At 46.2% G+C, this 19818-nt stretch overlaps 1 protein-coding gene across 5 annotated transcripts in view; it reads right to left on the bottom strand.

Moving 5' to 3' along the window:
* Positions 1-19818, bottom strand: part of LHPP (phospholysine phosphohistidine inorganic pyrophosphate phosphatase) — a 78825-nt gene that overhangs the window by 37708 nt on the left and 21299 nt on the right. For 3 of the 5 annotated variants that reach the window (XM_054071020.1, XM_054071017.1, XM_054071018.1), the window contains exon 6: positions 16880-16971. The exons of 1 other annotated variant lie outside the window; for it this stretch is intronic. In XM_054071020.1, coding sequence (XP_053926995.1) covers positions 16880-16971 — 92 coding nt within the window. Of the gene's footprint in view, positions 1-16817; positions 16972-19818 lie in introns of all 5 variants that reach the window. One more of the 5 variants, XM_054071019.1, reaches the window with a different exon arrangement.

Consider the following 19818-nt stretch of genomic DNA (forward strand, 5'->3'; position numbering starts at 1 on the left):
AGAGGTCCCGCTTATGTCCCATCTCAAGCACCCCTCTCACCCTTTCAGCTCTTGTAAGCAAGGATAACACCTGAATGGCTCCAGCTACTCTGATCTGTTCTTGGACAGCATCAGGTTTGTTTTCTTTCAACCTCATTCCTCTACTCCCCCGTTTTCCCATAATGCCTGTTCTTCAGTGCTGAACAGGATAACCAGTGATGAAGTGACTGACACCTTTCATCATTTTTCCCTGGAAAGGAAGTTCCTCCCTGACCATGCAGCACTGTGTGACACTGGGCAGCACTGCGGCACCATCGCACCTGGAGGATGTGGGCCGGCTTCACCCTTGTGAACGGGGTTTAGTCACTGGTGTTGGTGGCTTTGCACCCACATAATGGGCTGAGTCCATGCATTAAAAGGCACGTGCTAAATTTCTAATGATTCACTCTCCCACTTTTCTGCAGCCTGGGTGTTTTAAAAGCAGTATTGCTGGACTGCTCATCCTAGAGGATGCTGTTTTCTTCTCACCCAAGGCGGAGGCCCAGGCACATCTGGAAGCTCCCAGGAGGTCCTGGCCCTGGTGGGCAGCAGCCCCCTACAGCCTCAAAGGTCACCCAAGGCACTAGCAGACATTGAAACGTGCTGCCAGTGCCAAAAAACTTCTAGCAGTGCAATGTGACCACGCCACAGAAACACTCATGGGCCTGGCTTAGATTTCTGTTTGCCATCAGGAAACCTTAATCTTGTTTTCAGATCCAATCCATTAAACAAATGCATTAGCCCTATGCAGATTTGCTATTTTTCTGAGCTCCAGCAAAGCTGTGCCAAGTCTCTCTGTTAGACAAGATTTTTGCCAAGGCCTTGCTCTGAGCACAGATACTAGCTAAAAACTGCCTGAGACAGACAAACCCTCTGTCCTCCAGCATGCCTGCATGTAGGCTTGGCAACTCACCCCAGGAAACACACCAAAAAATTTTTTGCTTCTCCTGAAGCACATAGCCATTTTCTCCAAGTGCAGGAGACACTACGAGCTGCGGCCACATAGCAGTCTGCTCTCCTGCACAGCCTCCAGACCCTTTCAAGTATGTGTAGCAGAACCACTCGACTTTGTCCTGGAGCGCCTTGCTACCTCCCAGGGAGAGAAAATCCAACAGCACTTGTGGCCATGCAACAGTCTACTCTTTACAGCGTGATCAAAAAGAAAACGGAAGACAGTTCATGGAGAATCATCTTCTATCTACTCAAAGCAGAAGTCTCCATGACCCCTGCAAACTAAGGAGTGACCTAAGTCCCTTCTCTGCTGTGCTTCCAGCTCGGGTTCAGCCCTGACTGGAAATGCCCAGTAAGGCCAGGAACAGGCAAGAGTTCACGAACAGGCAATAGCATCTTCAGCTTCTCACACATTAATACGGGAGCAGGACATATTGTGGCACAGGTGTCACGCCAGCCCTACTCAGGGTTGCGGGAGCATCAGGGCTGTGCAAGGGGCACAGGAGATGCAGGCAGAGGCAATAAACCCCCTTCCCACCACCTTTTCTGGGAGATGAACCTCTGGGCTGTATCTTCCACTGCTCTCTCTGGGTCTTTCTCGCAAGAGTCAACCAACCCTTTGCACCCTTCCCTGGCAGGCGATGCCTGCTGTTAGCCAAACTGCTGCTCTCTCCAGGTAGCTTTTAAGTATTTCTTTGCCTTCACCTTGGTCCCGGTTCAAATCAGTTGTCAAGATACTCAAGGTTTGGTTCCACTTGAAGGACAGAAGCCCCAAAGTCCTGGTACCGCTTTCCAGACACAGTTATGGACCGTCCTGCTGTCAGTCCGGGCCAAGGTCCCGCAGGAAGCTGTGTACTCCACTCTCCACAGCCTGCCAGGATGCCCACACGCAAGGCGTTTAATAACCCGAGAAAATGGAGGTGACACAGAGATGGACTGATCCTGCACTTAGCAGGATGACAACTCAATGCTTCTTAAACAACAGTCCCCTGTTCAGAGAAGTGTCCTGCTGTTTCCCAGACTTGTACAGCGAGACCTGCAGCTCCAGGCATTCCGAGCTGTGCCCTCACGGCAGCCAGCACTGCCCGCAGCATTGCCAGGACCGCCAAGCCTCTGGCCAGCCGGGGACTGCCTCCCTTAAATGCCACGCAATGGGCCAAACCCTGCCTGCCACTGGCTGAAGCCAAGGTTACCCTGAGCAGGTTGGGACCAAAGAGTAAGGCCCGAGGTTTATATGGGACCTGTGTCCCCAGAAAGAAAGGAAGGAGACATTATTTTAATTTGAACTTACAAGTAGAGCAGGAGACGAACTCAGCAGGAAGAAATTCCAGCTCTGTCCTTTTAATTGAAAGTAGATCCATAAAATCCCTGCTAAGTCTACTGGCTCAAGCAAGCACTGGGATGCAGCTTAAATCACTTCCCAAGGGCAGGGCACGTTACGATCATTACATTTAAAAGTCACTGGGGTCTAAGCTTAAAAATAAAAACCACACACACATTTCCTCCTCCCAAACCTCACCACATACACACCCGCTCCTGCTGACCTCTTTCTGCCAATGCAGGGAACCCAATTTTGGAAACATTCCCAAAGAGAACAGAAATAATGGTGAGTCAGTAACCAGCTTTTCAAATGCGATGTGTCGAGTTCAGTACAGCAGTCTGCTGGTCTGCTAAACTGGCTGATCACGGGAACTCCTACATGTGGGAGCCGCAGAGAGGGAGTACTTCATGCCCAGTAGATCAGTGACCCCCAACATTAGGTCTTTCCACAGTTTATAAAGGAAGAAGGAAAAAGATTATTAAATCCCCTTTATCTTCCTATTACGCAGGGCACTGCACATGCAAAAATTATATACATGTATAGAAAGTAAACTAAATTGAGACATCAAAAACTGCACCTGAAGGTCTATAATAATTTTTCATCACTGGATTCTCAACGCATTTTTCAGGTGAGATTACAGCTGAGCGGCTGAAAGCAACGGAAAGCCAACCAATTCCCACTGCTGAGTGGAAAACCAGGCCCCACGCTGGCATATGACACAGTTCATGCCAACTAACACCAAAGCAAAAGAAGAGCAAGGTGCAGCTTGCTTTTTTAAAGGTTCACCTGCTTTAAGGAGTTTGATTTTCTTAAGGAATGGCTGCTCCAGCACTGTTGGGAAGTGGGACTACTCCATGCAGTCCTCCCCAGCTGGAGGTAGGGAACCAGGTTGGGCAGAGTCTTTGATGCCATCTACTGGAAAGGCGGCTCCACGACCTGGGACCTGCTGCTCTGCTGGAGACCAAAAATTTATGGCTTGCTCAGATGGGGAGTTGGATGCTGCAAGTGGCTCGGAAAGATCTACAGATGCAGCAGGATGTCTAACAGTGCAGCCAAGGTTTTCAGAAACGTAGTCTGCTGGCCCTGCGAGCCTGCAGATGTTAAACAGGCATTCCTTGGCCTCTGCCTTTCTGAACACTGTCGTGGGAAAGAAGGGCTATGGAGGGGGAGTCCCTGGCTGTAACGTTCAACCCACAGGAGATTATGGCCCTCCTAGGAGGGGAAGGGGGGGGGGGGGGACAGAGCAACTGTTTAAGGGTCAAAGGACGTTCTTCTCTTCCAGCTACAAGCCAAGTATGGGTACTAGTCTCTGAAATCAGACAAAACTGGGCTGTTGCTCATGAATGATAAGAGAAGCAAGATTTCGATGGTATGTCTGAAATCCCTGAGATTTTCCCATGAGAATGGACCAAACTTCATCAAGTCACTCCATGGTGCTGACTACCTATGGGCCCTACCCATGGGCTTTTCAGTGCACCAGACAGACCAGCTACAGGAAAAGCAGCACTTATTTACCTGCTTATTTCACATTTTGCTTTTTCTGAAGCTGAAGCTGTTTCCCCCCCAACTCACTGGCCAGATGCCACACTGCCACAGCCTCAGCACTGCCAGAGTCACTGGAGGATGCCTGACACAAACACTCTGCAAGGAAGAGAAACAACACTGGGGTGCTTTTTTGAGTTCTAGATATTTTAGGAAGGCATTAAATACCATATTTAATACCCGGAGCAGGGGGGGGTATTTGGTGGTTTTGTGCCTTTTCCTTAAGAACCTCAGCAGATATGATCAAGACTGGCCCTGGGTTGGTTTTTTTCTGTCCCAGTAATTACGATTTGCAGATACAAAATCCCTGCCAAGTGTCCCAACTACATGGCATGTGCTGGCTCTGGATGTGGAGCCAGCATTGACTTGGAACACAAGCACAGTAATCTCGGTATAAAGGACACTTCTCCCACACCGTCTTCTGAAGCGAGCTTGACAATATAGTCACAGCCACGTGGCTTTTGGGATACAGTGACCTGCCCTCTCCATAAGAGCCCGGCTGCTTTAGGGGGTATGTACCCTGAGTCTCCCTACGGTTTTACAGTCACATAGTGCTAAGCCTTTGGAAAGGTCCTCTTTCCTCTTGCTGTACAAAAGATTCAGAAAATAAAGACAGGAAAAGAATTAGCTGCCCAGGGGAAGCAGTAAAACCAATGGCAAACAATATGCAGTTGGTATGCAGACTGCAAACTCAGAACAGATAAACTGGGGGAACAAACTTTTCTCCAATCTCCTGGAGCTACAGAAAACTTCCCTGCTATTTGTAAGGACAACAGGCCAAACAAGACAAAGGAGGAGCCTAAGCTAACAGCAGATCTGTTTCCATGATGCCTGATCCACAGTCCAACCAGCTGGGCTGTGCATTACCGTGCCAACAGGTTGTTCGTTTTTGCCATTTGTTGGTTGTGCACAGTTTAGACACGGAGCCAAAGAGAGATTTTCCAAAAGGAACAGCAAAGAAGCCTGTGAAAGTCACTTATTTGGAAATAAAAGTCCTTAAACTAACAGCGATCATCAGGAACTCACTCGGGATGTGTGCGACTGGTGCAACTCTCACTGCCAGATGTCCAGCTTCTATTATTTTTGCCCACGCTGCAGCAGGAAACTGGAGTGATACAAAAACGTCAGGAAGTAGCTTTGATTTCCTAGCACCCAGAGCAGCTGCTGGCTCTCAGGTTCAACCAGTTGTCTACAAAAGGGTTGAACATGGAGCAGCACTGTCACTAAAGGTACTTGGTCTCTTCAGGACATGTGGCGGGGGCACATTTGGTGTTGCTGTCCCATCATTTTCTTAAGAACATGCAAAGATTTCATCCTTCAATTTGGGCAGGCCAACCACTCCACAGCTCGCAGGCTAAAAATGCACTGAGATTCCCTAATAAACCACCAATTCCACATTGTTCAATACCTCACCCAAACTCTTCAGGACTTGGCTGTATGCAACAATGTGAGTCAGCCACCAAGGTGAGAGGCAGGCAAGGATGGCAGCACCAGAGCTGGGAGCACGAGACTACAAGACACTGCTTCAGCAGCCAGGACACTGAGGCTTCTGATACACTCCAAGTACATATTCAAGCCCTTCTTCCCCTCCTGCCTGCCCAGTTACACATCCTGCCTGGAGCTTGTGGTCTTCTCGATGATGATGCAGCAGTACCGGTGACAACATGCCTCTCCTGTGTGTTCATATAGGAAGGTGCCACATGCGAGAGCCGCCACGCCAGTTCAGGCAGGCAGCCTGATCAAACTGTGCATTCCACTTTCAACAGTGGCCAGTTTCTGACAGTGGTTTAGGAAAACATAAGTGTATTTATATTAGAGTTTCTGCCCCGAAGGAAAATTGCCTTTTAAACTTTATGCACGAGAATTTCGCTTGTGTCTTGAAGCACACACAAAGGCTTAAGTGCTATCGAGCCCCTTGGATTGAAACCCTGGCTCAGAAGGAGTCAAAAGAAATTCTCCCTCTGTCTTCTTTGGACCAACCATTATTTTCATCTTTCAGGGCTTTTTTATGGGGGTGTATGTATTATAGCAACTATAAAATCCCACAGTGCTTTAGAGTGGAATGCGAAATCAAGGCTATGTGTTTTAACTCCTGCAGAGCATGCTGGATTAGAAAAAATAGTTACTTTTGTGCTAAGAAAAGAGTAAATATTCAGCCAAAAGGCAGCACAGCTCATAAACCCACACATGCAGACATGCCTAGCAATTATGAACTTGCTACAAAAAAAAGACCAGCAACAATTATTAACGCCTGCCCCAGTCCAGGCATTTTCCTCTAATATTAAATTATGGTAGGGAAAAGGCTTCCATGCACAGAGCTCTGCTCCTTTGTCTGCCTCCATTTTCACGGATTCAGAATAACGTCTTCTCTTTTCTAACAAACCCTGTATTGCCCTGAAGGAATTCTGCTTCTTGTGCTGCTATTCCTGCTTCTAGAAGAGGTTGTCAGTTTTGGTAAGGCGCTGGGATGGACAGGTGATATCCATGGCCTGGCACAGAGGAACTGCAGGTAGCACGCTGATTCCAACACGCATGTGCTACTCTAACCTTTCCTGCACAGGGAATTCCTGAACACAGACTGCCTCTGCTTACCTGCAGGAAAAAAAACACAGATACGCTGGAAAGAGAAAAAACAGACAGCACCTAAAGTGGGGATGGGAGGAGCTTTGCTCCCTTCCCAACAGCACAGAGAGCTGCAGCTGCCTGCGGAAGCCAGGTCTCTCTCGTCTGCACAGCAAGTGCCTCTTTGCACTTCCACCTGCACTCCCAGTTCCCATGGCCTCCAAGGGGTGAGAGTGAAAATAACCAGAACAGCCCACGGGTCACACAGATGACCTCCCAAGCATTTAGATTACTAAAGTGCACCTCTGTAAATCCAGCCGATCCTCTGCTGCAGGAAAGGGTCCAGGGTGTTAAATAAACCGACAGTAAATTTCAGAGGATTTGTAAAATTAGGATTGTTGTTACTTTCCCATTCCAAGACTAATTTTGGTTATAATTATTCCAGCTACATCCAGTATTTTCAATAGCTTGTATGCTGATAAATGAAGCATTTGTTTCCACAAATGCCTCTCCTTCCCCTGATGTATGCGATGTATTCCAGATGGACAGAGAAACCATTACTGTCTTTTACACTTGCTAAGCCATTTCCAGGCACCCAGTAGGCCACAGCACCAGCACGTGTAAATCAAGCAGAGATCCCTCAATTTACTCTGCTCCTTACAGCAGGTGAGAATCCAGCCCTGATTTCTAAACTTAAAATAACCCATTGCACTTAGGTGATCTTCCCTGAGCAATGTCCTGTAAACTAGTGTGATAAGAAAAACCCCACCCGATAAACACAAAGGATGGTAGTTGCACAATGCAGTGAGCTTGCCAGCCCCTGGGAAAAGCCACTTTAATTAGGCTGATTTAAATGCAGACAGGCTTTTTGTTGCTTTCTACTGAGGTCTTTTGCTTCACTGACAGGACAGGAGCCAGGACAGAGAGAAGAGCAGTCTCAGCAGAGCCTGATGAGCCAGCCCAAAGGACACCAGCACCTTGGATGCCTGACGAAGGAAGAGAGGGATGCTTCTGACAGTAAAAAGGACAGTGCCACCCTGCAGAGTAGTGTATTCTTGCTCTGCCTAGCCATGCCACTCCTCTGTGATGCCCAGGCTTTCTTCTGAGCACTCTAATTTTCTGAGCGCCTGCCCAGGGCCAGCTGGGAGCCCATCTCCAGCAGGGCTGAGTCACCCAGATGCCCACAGGGCAGCTGCAAGCCGTGTTTCCAACATACTTTTACATGTAATGCTCAAGTACTTTCAAATTGGGCGTATGAGCAAGTCACCCTTTGGCCAGCGCTATCCTTAACCTCTGTGCCCCTCGTCCCTGCGTGCACAGTTAAAAGCAGGATCTCAAAGCTCCGCTCTGGAAATAAATGCATTAATGCTTGCATTCAACTTCCAGAACAACATAGCAGAAAAACCCACATGGAAACCAGTGAATGGACAGGGGAAAAAGTTGCTCCGTAAGTCCTGGCACAGCCAAGGCTGTGTCTGCTCTGTGCAATGCAGTGATAACAGTTCAGCGCAGGGAGGGAGACATGAGCGTTTCAGTAACGACTGCAGCTCAGAGAGAATGCACACTATGGTTAAGTTCATGCTGTACTTTTATCTGAGCGTTACTTGACAACTTGTGCTGCGGGCCGTAGTGCTGGTCATTACCATGTGCCCAGCAGCGCCTCTGGCTGCTGTCTCACAGTCCCCGAGTCCAGTCCCTCTTCCCAACTAAGTCCTTCACACACATCCCCAACCCTGTCTCTAAAACTAAAGGGACTATCTAGGGACAGGTTTTCAAAGAGACGCCGCTTTCAAAGCTTCAGTACATAAAAATACAGCTTTGTACAAAACTACTGTATCGTAAAGCTCAGGGACTGTTGAGGGCAGGGCGATCAGTCATGCCGAAAACTGCAGGAAGGGACCTTTCAAAGCAAAAGTCCATTTGCTTTGGTAAAAGCCAATTCCCCACCTCTCTACATAGTTTATAAATGACAAGGAAGTCAAGTGTTTGCTAGAACATCTCAATCAGCAAGGAAAAATAAAGAACTCTGTAGGAATAAAAGCCAGCTCTTCTAGCACGTGTGACTCACTTTCATTTCTGTCAGCTCCATTAATGCCCCAAGAAACGAGGGGTCTGTAACAGAGTGACTGACCTACAGCAGGACTGGCGTCCACCACTTGTGTCCACTAGATTTATTCTAGCTGCCTAGGTTTAAATTCCTGCCTTTCACATGGTTACTCCAGTTAGGCTGTACTTAATAAATTAAGTATCAGGGATCAAAAGCTAAAAAGATTCACAGTTAGTTGCAAATAGAGATTTGTCTCTCAGTCAGAGAGGCCTCAAGCTCTCACATAAAAAATGGGTAAAATAGAGAAACTGTTCAAACCCCTCTCTGAAGGCACGGTGTATTCTTAAGCTTAGTGTGGGAAGTCAATTCCTGAATCAGCCTGCGCTTTCATCTGCCTTCCATGGGCTCAAGTCAATGCCAATGAAAGACCTTTGCAACTGCATCTTGGTCATTTCCCAGCAGACACCAGAAATATTCCTAAGCTTTGTCAGGCAAATCCTACCCAAAGGCTGTTACATTGAGAAGCAGTTCGCCTGCATCTGTTGCTGCCGAGACGTCTGCAAACCAGACTCTGTTTTAAGAGCTTCACTGCTGTGACAATCTGAGAGCTTGAGAACCCTAGAAAGGGCTGGAAGGCCTCAACACTTTCCTCTATCTCTAACCAAATCGATTGGTTTCAGATTCGATCAGATATTGATATTGTAAAACTTGCCTTCTCTTTGTGATCATTGATGGTTAAAAATGCCCAGCAGTACGCAGGAGGTCAGGTCTTGACACAGTGTTTAAACAGCAGCATATTTTCCCAGCTTCATCTGGGACTTGGAAACTAAACACTGCCCGTGGTTGTGCTTTAGGCATCTTTGCTGTAACACCATTATAAATACGAAATGAGAACTAGAAAGGCAAAAGGGAAGTAGATCATGGAAACACCAAAATGCCACACTTGGCTCTCACCACATGAAAAGAGCTGCAAATTTCAGTGCACACTGCAAATCACAGAGTGTACATCAACACTGAGGCAAAAGTGCCCTCACTAGAGGATGAGCACAGGAGTCAACCGGAAGCATCCAGAGGGAAAAAGGCATCAAGTTTCAGGGGAAAACTGACTACTACATTTTTTACACACTTACATTTTTAAGGAAGACAAAGAAGCTTAGCACAGAAATATGAGAAACCTGGCTCAAGCAATTTGGATTTAGTATTGATAGCAGGGTCATCCCTGCCACGTGAGCACAGATTCTTATCAAATCCCTGAAGGTTACCCTTGGCAAAAGGTGCTTTCAAATGTCAGAGAGCTGAAAACTAGGGAGGTCATTCAGTACCTGGCCATCTCAGATGCTTCCATGGCCACTGTGAGCAGTACCCACACACTTGCAAGTCTAAATCATGCAGACTCAAACCACAACCAGGACTGATACACCAAATATCACTGGGTGGGCTGATGGTCAGAACTTTGACTGCAGCTAAGTACCTCTTAGCACTCCTAAAAGGAAGCAGAACTGTCATGTTTATGGAACAGGCTCTGCCTAATGGCACCGTTTTTGATCCTGTCATCTCTCCTTGAATTATACACAGACAAGGCCCTCCAAACCCTTTTCCAACTTGTGACTCTGATCCTTCTCCTCCATCTTCGAGTCTTTTCTTCCCCATTCCCTCATGCCCCCAATTCATGGCTATGGTGAACATCATGCCTGATTATCCACTGACACACACATTTAGCACTCCCGCATGGAAAGCAACGAATCTGGAAGCTTTTCCAACTTCCCCTCCAGATGATGTCACCCTGGGAGAGAGCCAGGCTGGGTGAAAATCCTTCACTTCAGGGTCAGACATCCTCCTATTTTTAGGCCTGATTTCAGTGTCATGCGGCTGTGCTGAACAGTTCATGTTATTCAGCTGCAAATGCCTGCTGGGGTTCAGACAAAGCATGGCTTTGTGGCAGGTGACGGCGCTCTGCAGCACAGGAGCCCCTTTTAAAGTCTGAGGTCGGCAGCAGCTGTGCTCAGCACGGTGCTCTGGTAGTTCATGCCAAAACAAAACCCACCTCAAGCTCCTACCTCAAGCTCCTTCCCATCCTCCTCCTTGCAACTGTAAATCCAAAACCAGGGTCTGAATTTGATCTGGCACCGCAGAGCACTGCTGGCTGCATCCTCCTTCATGTGCCCCTCTGGAAATCCGCACTGTGAGAAACCTGTCTCCTCCAGCACAAACTGGGAACTGGCAGCAACCCAGAGGATGGGGAATGAGGACAGGGAAGAAGGGCCTTGTGGCCACAGCGTTCAAAGTACAGGATGCATCTGGGAACGGAAAAGCAACCAGAGCTGTGACATATAAGCACTAACTGGCATAAATAACATGCAAGAAACATAAGTGAGACTGCCCTCTAAAATGACTGGAGTGGTCCCTGAAAGTGCCACAGAAATTCTATTTGCACAGGAACGTGCCTGCAGACCAGGAGCAGCATTCAGCAGAGCACTAGGCCCAGCTGATCACTTGGGCCCATTTCAGACTCAGTCAGAGCGGAGTTAAGAAAAGGAAAAAGCTTTTGCGATGAGCTGTAGGTTGATCCAAGGAGCGACAGCATGTGCAGCAGCTGCAGCCAGCAACTAGAGGGGACTACCACAGCCCTGTGACCCATGCCTGTTTTTAGGGAGGCCAAGGTTTGAGTTTGACGACTCAACACAGGACTCAACACTCCATGCGAAAGCACCAGCCCCACATACTGACTGAGCTCATCTTTCAGCAACCCATGAGTGTGCAGGGCTGAGGTCTAACAGTATACACTTGTTGACAACGACAGAAAACCGCAGACAAGTCAGAATCATAATTGTTTCAGGGCAAAGCGCGAACATGAGTCACATCCCACCACCAGCTGCAAGCTGTCCCCGTCCCCTGCAAAGAACACTGCCCAGTAGTGGTGAGCTCTTCACCCAAACTCCTTTCATCACAGTACTCTCTTACTGCTGCCGCAGAACATGAGCCCTCACATATGGAGCCACCAGAGTTACTCTGAACTTCCTGTACAAATCTGACTCAAAGATTACAGCAATCAAATTGTGGCCAAGAAATTGATAAATACATGTGAAGATCCTCACATGCCCAAAGCAAACTGTGATTGGAACATGCAGTAAGTGCTGAATTAGACTATGCCTTAGGATTGCTTGCGAACACCTATCACGCTAAAACTTGCTGACAGTAACTTTTAATAAACATTGCTTAAGACATTCACTAATGCGAACTATAACACAACTTTTTACAGTGCAAATACGGGATAGAAGTCTTTCCATTTAATATTTGAAACAGGTTTAGTTATCAGGACTGTGAGGCCATCAGCATGTTTCTGGGTGTGTTTCGGCACAAAGGGAGTGGCCTTGCCTCCTCATTCTCACCACATGTGGCTGGTACGCTCATTCCATTGAGGCCCAGGAGATGTGAACAAACTAATAAAATAGCTCATCTTGGCTGTGGTCAGTAACGCAGTGAGCCAGACAGCGAGGGTGGAGGGATGCAGCTTCTCTGCAGAGCAGCAAGATGTGACTGCTTTGCAGAAGGTGTCATGAGCTTGTGTTTACAGTGACAGTAAGAGCTGGGAAACTGTCTATGGGTGGAGATCTTTGTTTGAAGCATAATTTTATAACTTCATTTAGAAGGTTGCTATAAAGACCCACATTTTTTCTCAATCTTAATTGGTTGATGATGGCAGCCTAAAAGACCTTTCCTCTGTTACAACTGTTGAACTGTTGTCTCGTCACACTTGTATTTTTCTGCTTGCAAGCCAATTTGTTACAAATCTGTACAAATTCTGTATATTTTTTTCATTCAGATAAGAGGAATAGATCACAATCCACTCAATTAAGAAAGTCAGTATAATTACTCTCAGAGGATAATTATAAGTGGGGAAACTGAAGAATGGCAACATGAAGTAACATGACCTAGTTCTCCTGGAGAACAGTGGCAAGAGCTGGAGAGAGATGGCAGTGCTTGCAGGCCCCCATTCTTTTATCCTCCATCTTTGGGGCATCCTTCATGTCTGTAATGAGGGAGCTCAGGGGTGTTGCAGTATTAGCCATGGCCATGAGACAAATCCCTGATCAAATGAAGACAATCTCATGTGGGCACACAGAGGGGATGAACTGCCAGACTCTGAAATCACTCTAGAGCCCAAAGGCAAGCAAGGGCTGCGGTTACCACTGCCACTCACCAGCGATGGGACATCTCTACTCACAAATCAAGACCTGCAAATAACAGCTAGGAGAAAAGAGTAGGTAATACTTCTGCCCTGTCAAGAACCACCTATAATTTGACACAGTGATGCACCTGAAAGCCATTTCTGATGTTACAAGCAGACAGTTGGAAAAGCCTCAAAGTCATTTTTTTCTGCTTTAACTTGTGGGCTACAAAGAGAAATGAGGATATTACGCAGCACTGCAGAACCAATCGTTATTGTGGTAATGATTGGTTTGATGTCAAGGCCAACTAGCTGCCGCTGGAATTAGCACATACCTTATGTGGAAAGACAAGTCCACGTTCTTCCTGAGAGAGGAAAGCTGTTGGCTGTGAAGGGCCTCCACACAGGTGTGCACCGAAACTTAGAAATCAGCATCAGACCTCCCAGTGCTGAAAAACCCAACACGAGCTGCTTCTGTCGAAAACAAGGAGTCTGCACTATGACCTGATCTGTCCTGGCAAAGGGACAAGCTGAGGAGAGGGGACAAACGTGCCAATTAGACTGACCCTTTGTACCTAGATTTTACACTCAAGAAGGGCTGTGTCAGGCCAGCCCCACTACTCACCCCATGTCAGAGAGCCAAGCTGGCTGAGATAACTCAAAACACCATCTTATCCCTACACATTTCTGCTACTGCCCTGACTTGGGCAAAGAGAAATTTTATTCCATGTTGCAGCTAGGATTTATTACATTTCATGAACAAATCTATGCTATGCCTGACTTGGCTACTGAGAAAGAGCTTAAGGCTTGAGATTAAGTCCTGCTGGAGGATTAGTGCTCTAGAGGAGAAGATAAGCATAGTGGCAGGAGTGAGGAACATGCACAGCCTGTCATACTGAAGGAAACAGGCTGCATAAATTTTATCAAACTTTACAGATCTGAAGAAGGGAGGCAAAAGAGCTGATTTTCAGGACCTCTATGCAAAGTGGTGTAAAACTGAATGTTTTTGCAGCAACTTAATCCACACTTTAACTCTCACCCTGGGAGCAGCTGACACTAAAGAAGACCTTGCAGAGGCCAGAGAGGTGGGAGCCTAGGGACGGAGGGAGCCCTACGGCTTCACGTGCATCCCTCCTGCTTCTACTCTGGCCCTAAAGTTGCCTGCAAAGCAAACCCCTCCCACCCTGCATGCACAGAACCAGTTTCTCAGTGCAGCGCAGAGCTGGCATCTGTCACCACTGTCACTGAGCAACACAGCACAACCACCACCACCATGGAAAAAGGCTACTGCAGCACTGCTGACTGCAGTCAGCTTCCTTTACCTGGCTGGAGACTGCCTGCCTGCAGACAACCTGTCCACCCGACCTGCTGCTGACACCTCTGCATCAGCAGATCGGTGGATTCTTTCCACAGAAGACTCTCTAGGCCATGGACTTTTTCTTCTGGCTTATTAAAGCAAGTAAGATGTACCAAGCTGCTTTACAGCCTGTGATCTGCATATGATTGCTGAAGTCCCTTTGAAATACAATAAGCAGTACAGTAAACGTTGGCTTATGTGTTGTCTTTCATGTGTAACCCTCGGTGGGCAGCAGGCCTCAAAAACATTCATGGGAACTGCACTGACCCCTGAGATAAGGAGAGCTGCCCCGATGCATGTTTGTGCACCAGAGGTGACAATGTCTGCCAGTCAGGGACATTCAGGTGAGACCAGCCAGGTATGACATCCCCTGGACTGATGGAATAACATGCAAAAGGCCTTCACTGAAATAACTTGTGCAAATAATGGTATTTCCACATATCCAGCAGCATGCTCTGAAGTGCACTTGAAACAATTCCTTGGGACAGTTCCTCTGTTGCTTATTCCATTCTCCAATCAGCTCTGCACCCGTTTTGCTGAAACGAGGCACCATCGTTTTGGAGGAAATGGAACAGCCCACTCGTGGCTGTAGAACCACAGAAACGACTCAACTGAAGTGATAGCCCATGTCCCAGGCTGCAGGACTCTCTTAGCTGAAATCTGTGGTACCCCCGTGGCACCAGCACACACCGCCTGCGCCAGAACCCTGCTGCCTCTGCAAACCCAGACCTAGCTGTGCCGGGAGCCCCTGAGCTGTGCCTGGCGGTGACATAGACGTGCTAACGGTGCCATCCAGAGGGGCTCGGGGGTAGCACACAGGTCCCTGCCCACAAAAGAACTACCACAGAAGCGAGAGAGGATCTAGACATGATCTCACACAGGTCAGGCTTAAAACCAGCTATGAAATAATACCATTTCCTGCTGGTTTTCATTTCTCTTGCTCATCAGCTTTCATTCCTTTGGTTTTTTCCATCTCTCCCAATACTCTCTGTGTTTTCATTTTTCACATATACTAAATCAGTCATTCTTAAAAATACATATATATCTGGCCTCTTGGCAAACCAGAGCAATTTCATTTTACTTACGATTGCTAAAAACAGGACCACATGCTCAATCAGAGACACTCACCTGTATTTCGTTTGCATACAACAGTACATGATTTCAGAAACCACACACAAAGTGGAAACCTAACAGAAAACAATCTTTTTTTCCCCATCTCAGAGAGCTGATGACTCTCTTTTATCATGACCCAAAATTTGCACACAAATATATTTTTTCCCATCACAGGATTATACATATCTATATCTGTGTGTGTCTATACAGCTCACGTCAGTTGCCTGAACAGTTTGTCTGCAGCATCCCCTCTGGCAGATTTTAGGATGGGTGAAGTACATCACAGGATAAATCTGTTCAGTAGCAAAGGTGTAATTCACCTCTGTGTGCAAAGATACCTCCTTCGCTGACACTCCCATCTGTGTGACATTAAGAACTGGATTCACAAAGTGATCCTGTTAATTCAGAGTAAAATTAACTGTTGAATCCTTATTTTATCCTTTCGGAAATTAAGAGGATTACACAGATTACAGACAAATAACCGAGTTTGAAATACTACCTTAAATATGCAAAAATGCACAAAACACAACACACTCATATCTGTCTTTTTTTTTGCTCTGAAATCATCACTTACTGGTCCACTGGAATCAAGTCACTCGGTATTATTTTATCACCTTACACAAACTGAAAGGAAAGCTGAGAAACAGATTGATTTGAAAACTAATACAATAACTTTTTGGATAGCCTATGGCAAGCACTATTCTCACCTGCTGAATCCCCCCCAAAAAGAGTATTCATCTTTTACAGTCTCAATATTGGAAAATCAAGAAAAACTATAAAAATATAAATAATGTCAACTGAGAGATGGTGTTGCTGAGTCATGCCTGCTACAAAGAGTCACGGTCATGGTTAAGAGGAGATTTTAAATGTTATGGCATCCAAATGTTAAATGTAGGGACCAAGGTCCACACTGCATTTGGAGAGCCACCTCAAGTGGACTTTAAACCTAACCTGGCCTGAGCAACATTTTCCATCAGGCAGCCCTGGACCGTGCCCTTTTTACAACTACACCCAGATCTCCCATCAGCAGCTGCAGGGAGGCAGCTCTTGGGTCAGTGAAAACACAAGACACCGGCACGGAGAAGGGTTTGAAGGGTAAGTGGAAGAGGTTTGTGAAGAGGTAAGTGAGCCTGCAGAAGCCGTCACTCTGATAAGATGGGTAAGTGAAGAAACAGCTCCCACATTCCAGACACCTCCATGCTGAATACATGTCTGGAGGAAATAGTAGACATGTGGAGCCCTTCGTAAAGCTGTGAGATACGACCCACAGAGGTGACTGAGCCAACAGTCTTAACTCTGCTAGAAGCTCCAGACACATCTTGTATCAAGTGAACACCGCTTTCACACAGCAGCAAAGAAAAATAGGCAACACATCAGTTCTGTGTACCATGATGAAAAATTACAGCAGCCATTTACCAGAAAAAAATTCTTTAAAAGACCAAAGACAACAAACCTTCCCCTTTCTGCCACTGTCATGCACAAAATGCTTTCCCAAAGTGTGTTCTGCAAATGAAAATATCTGCAGCACAAGGAGGTGTTTGTTCAGACAACAAGTGGAAGCACACCTTGATTTGTGCTACCAATGGGAAAAGATCTAGAAAAGGCATGTTAAAAATCTACTCTTGTGCAATGTGTACCAGCTTCCAAAACACAACTCCTTTCGGAAATTGATGAGTTGTGAGGAAATCAGAGCACTGTGTTGTTTGGCAGCAAGGCAAACACGAAAATCAGTACTTACATTTACTTTCTCTTTTTCCACACTTGCCTCTATGGAGCACAGGGTGTACAGCGTGCACTAACCTGAACTTCCCTGTCCGCACTTGCACCGCTCTCATGCCGCACTGCTGGGCACCTCCTACATCATTCACAATATCATCTCCAATCATGATGGCCTGTCAAAGCAGTGAAATACAGAAAAACTGGCATCAAGCAAATAAAATTTCTGCCATACGTCACACACCTTTGACATAACAAACAGCTTGATTTGATGTTTAATACTGCCACTCTACAAATTAAACAAGATAATATTGTCATAGTATTGATTAAAAGTCACTCTACCTTGGCTATAAATCATGCTATAGCTCCTCGAGCAATGTACTAGTGTAGTAGCTATCTGTATCATTTGTAATCAATCACAAAAATCAAAATCATTTGGCACGGTTCAAAGAAAATGCTGAATTTCATGAAGTTAGTCCCATTCTGTTCCAAATGGCGCATTTATGTTATGCTCCCAGCAGTTTAAATGAAGCTTAACTTTTTAAACATTTCCTTAATACTGGTATTCTAAAAACTAGTCAAAAGCTTAACCTTGTGGTCACCAAGATGAGTAACTTAGCAGAAGTTGATCCAACCCATGCTCACGTTGATATAGAAATTTGGAAAGTCACTACAAAATCTGATTTACTAGATTGTCCATGTTTTAAAATACTGCTTACGTGAGGGATGATCATCATCCCTCAGGTGACGGGATGTAACAGGATGCCCCCTCAAGTCAAGGCTCATTTGGTTCTATGCTGAAGTAGTTTCTTTTCTATGCCCATCCTTGCTTCCTTCTGCCTAGATGAATCGCCACTGCACTAGGCTTTGAGAGCATCTTTAGGGAGCAGACAGACCTAAAGACTTGTGGCAAACGGATCAGAGCTGGGGAAAACATGCCCATGGGGAAGGACCAGCAGTAGGCTGTGGGACAGGCAGCTCTGCCTCTCCAGCCGTCTGCTCACAAACCACTTCAAAGCCACCAGATGATGGGGAGTCAGCCTTTTTCATTCTTTCAGTATTGGAACATTTTTCTTAAGAAATGCAGGGGTTCCTAATAAGATGTCTTCATCTGTAGATAGTTTACCTCTCCTTACCACTTCTCTAAGCAAGCAATCCAGCGTGAAATGGGGAGAAAATTACATAAGTAATTAGCAAATAAAGCATGCATACACAGATGAGGAAAACGGAGTAATTCCTTTGCTACATGCAGAGCAGCAAAGAACTTGGCAATCATTCTCAACTGCTCGCTTTAACAGTTTATAATCCCTTCTTCTTATAAAATTCCTCACCAAGGGGGAGAGGGAACGGTTGGGGGGGAGGGAAAGGATCTTGGAAAGCATACGCGGGAATCCAGTGCCCTCCACCACCCGTGCACCCTTGCTCAGCCTGAAGTTCAGGATGAGATTTCTGAAGGAAAGACAACCCTGGGTTCTCAAAACCCTCAGAACGAATTTCCTCTGAAAACAGGGACAGCCCACCAACCGCCTGCTTGCCTGCCAGGCTTCATTTTACTCCATTCAGGCCAGTTTTCCTGCACAATGCACAGCAGCTCTGCAAGCGCAGCCACGGATGAGCAGCAATGCCTGTCCGGGCCAGCTTGTGGCACACGCACACAGAAATGTACTCCAGTCCCCAGGGATTTCACAGATTTACTATCAGTGAAGGGCAATAATCACTAAAGGAGGAGCGATTATTCCCAAATCATTTAGGATTTAAAAAATCATTGGCAAGAAGATAGAGGTCAAAAGGTGCACTGTCAAGGGAAATAAAAAACTCTACCTGTCAAATCTGGGTTTAACTTCTTCTCTGACTGCAATATGGTAAGAAGAGAGAGAAGGATATAAAACTGAAAGGTCGCACACACACACTCTGAAAGCAAGAACTAAAAGATCCCCATTTATGTTTGCCTTTTACATAGGCATCACACTATTAATCCGTTCCATTATTCTGCAAAAGTTATTTTTTTCAGATGGGTTAAAAATTTAGTAAAAAGAAGAGCAAAATGCAGGGACACAATCTCTCTGGTCTTAAACAAATCACCGAAGATTTAATACGGGTGTAATTTATGTTTTCCTAAACCACGTAGCTGGTGAGAGATGGTGTGTGTGGTTGTACCTGTGCGGTAAGTAAAGCACACGTGTATCAAAGCTGAGCAAAGCTACTGATTTTGAAAAGATCCCACTGAACTCACCCAGCAGTGCCACAGACACGAACAGAAGATGAACACGACCTCCAGAAATTTGAGGGTGGAAAGGCACAATATAATCCCCACTGGACAAACGCCTGTGGTACAGAGATCCCCATCACAGTCAGCAATCACACTGGTGGTGTCTGGGCCACGGACCTAGCACCAAATGGTGGTGACAGACCCCTCTGGCCCACAAAAGCAGCCAGCGCTGACAAGCCTTCAGAGATGCTGACAGGGTTCTGAATGGGAACATCGGGTATTTTTTTTGTCTGCAAAGAGTTTTAGCATTCACTAAAATCACAGAAAAACGTTTGATCAGAAAAGGAATTATGGAATAAGGAGATGAACGTAGCAGAAAGACAACAATATTGTGTATCACCCAGTCCTGCCTGTGTTGCAACACACCGTTTGCTAGGACAAACTCCGGTGTGGGACTTCGGAGGCTGCAGTCTGTGAAGGATGCAAGTGAAGAGATGCACAGAAGGGAGCGTACAAACTTGAACAGACTATTGAACCCAGTGAATGTTTCTAAAGTCAACACATCTATGCCTAAGCAGATTTTTTTCTGCAGGCTTAATAACCTTAATCAAGGTAAATGTGCCAGGGACAGAAGGAAATAAAGCTTATTCAAAAAATCTTGATTAATGTATTAACCCCATCACACAAGAAATGCGATGCATGTACTTTTCACCCTATTCTCCTCGGCCAGCTGGTAATCTCCTAGGCTTCAGGATCCCATGTTACTGTCAACAATGTCTCTATCTCGGAACTACTAGCTGTGCAAACATCAAAC

This window comes from Cuculus canorus, chromosome 7 (assembly GCF_017976375.1).
Source record: "Cuculus canorus isolate bCucCan1 chromosome 7, bCucCan1.pri, whole genome shotgun sequence".
NCBI classification, from domain to species: Eukaryota; Metazoa; Chordata; class Aves; order Cuculiformes; family Cuculidae; genus Cuculus; species Cuculus canorus.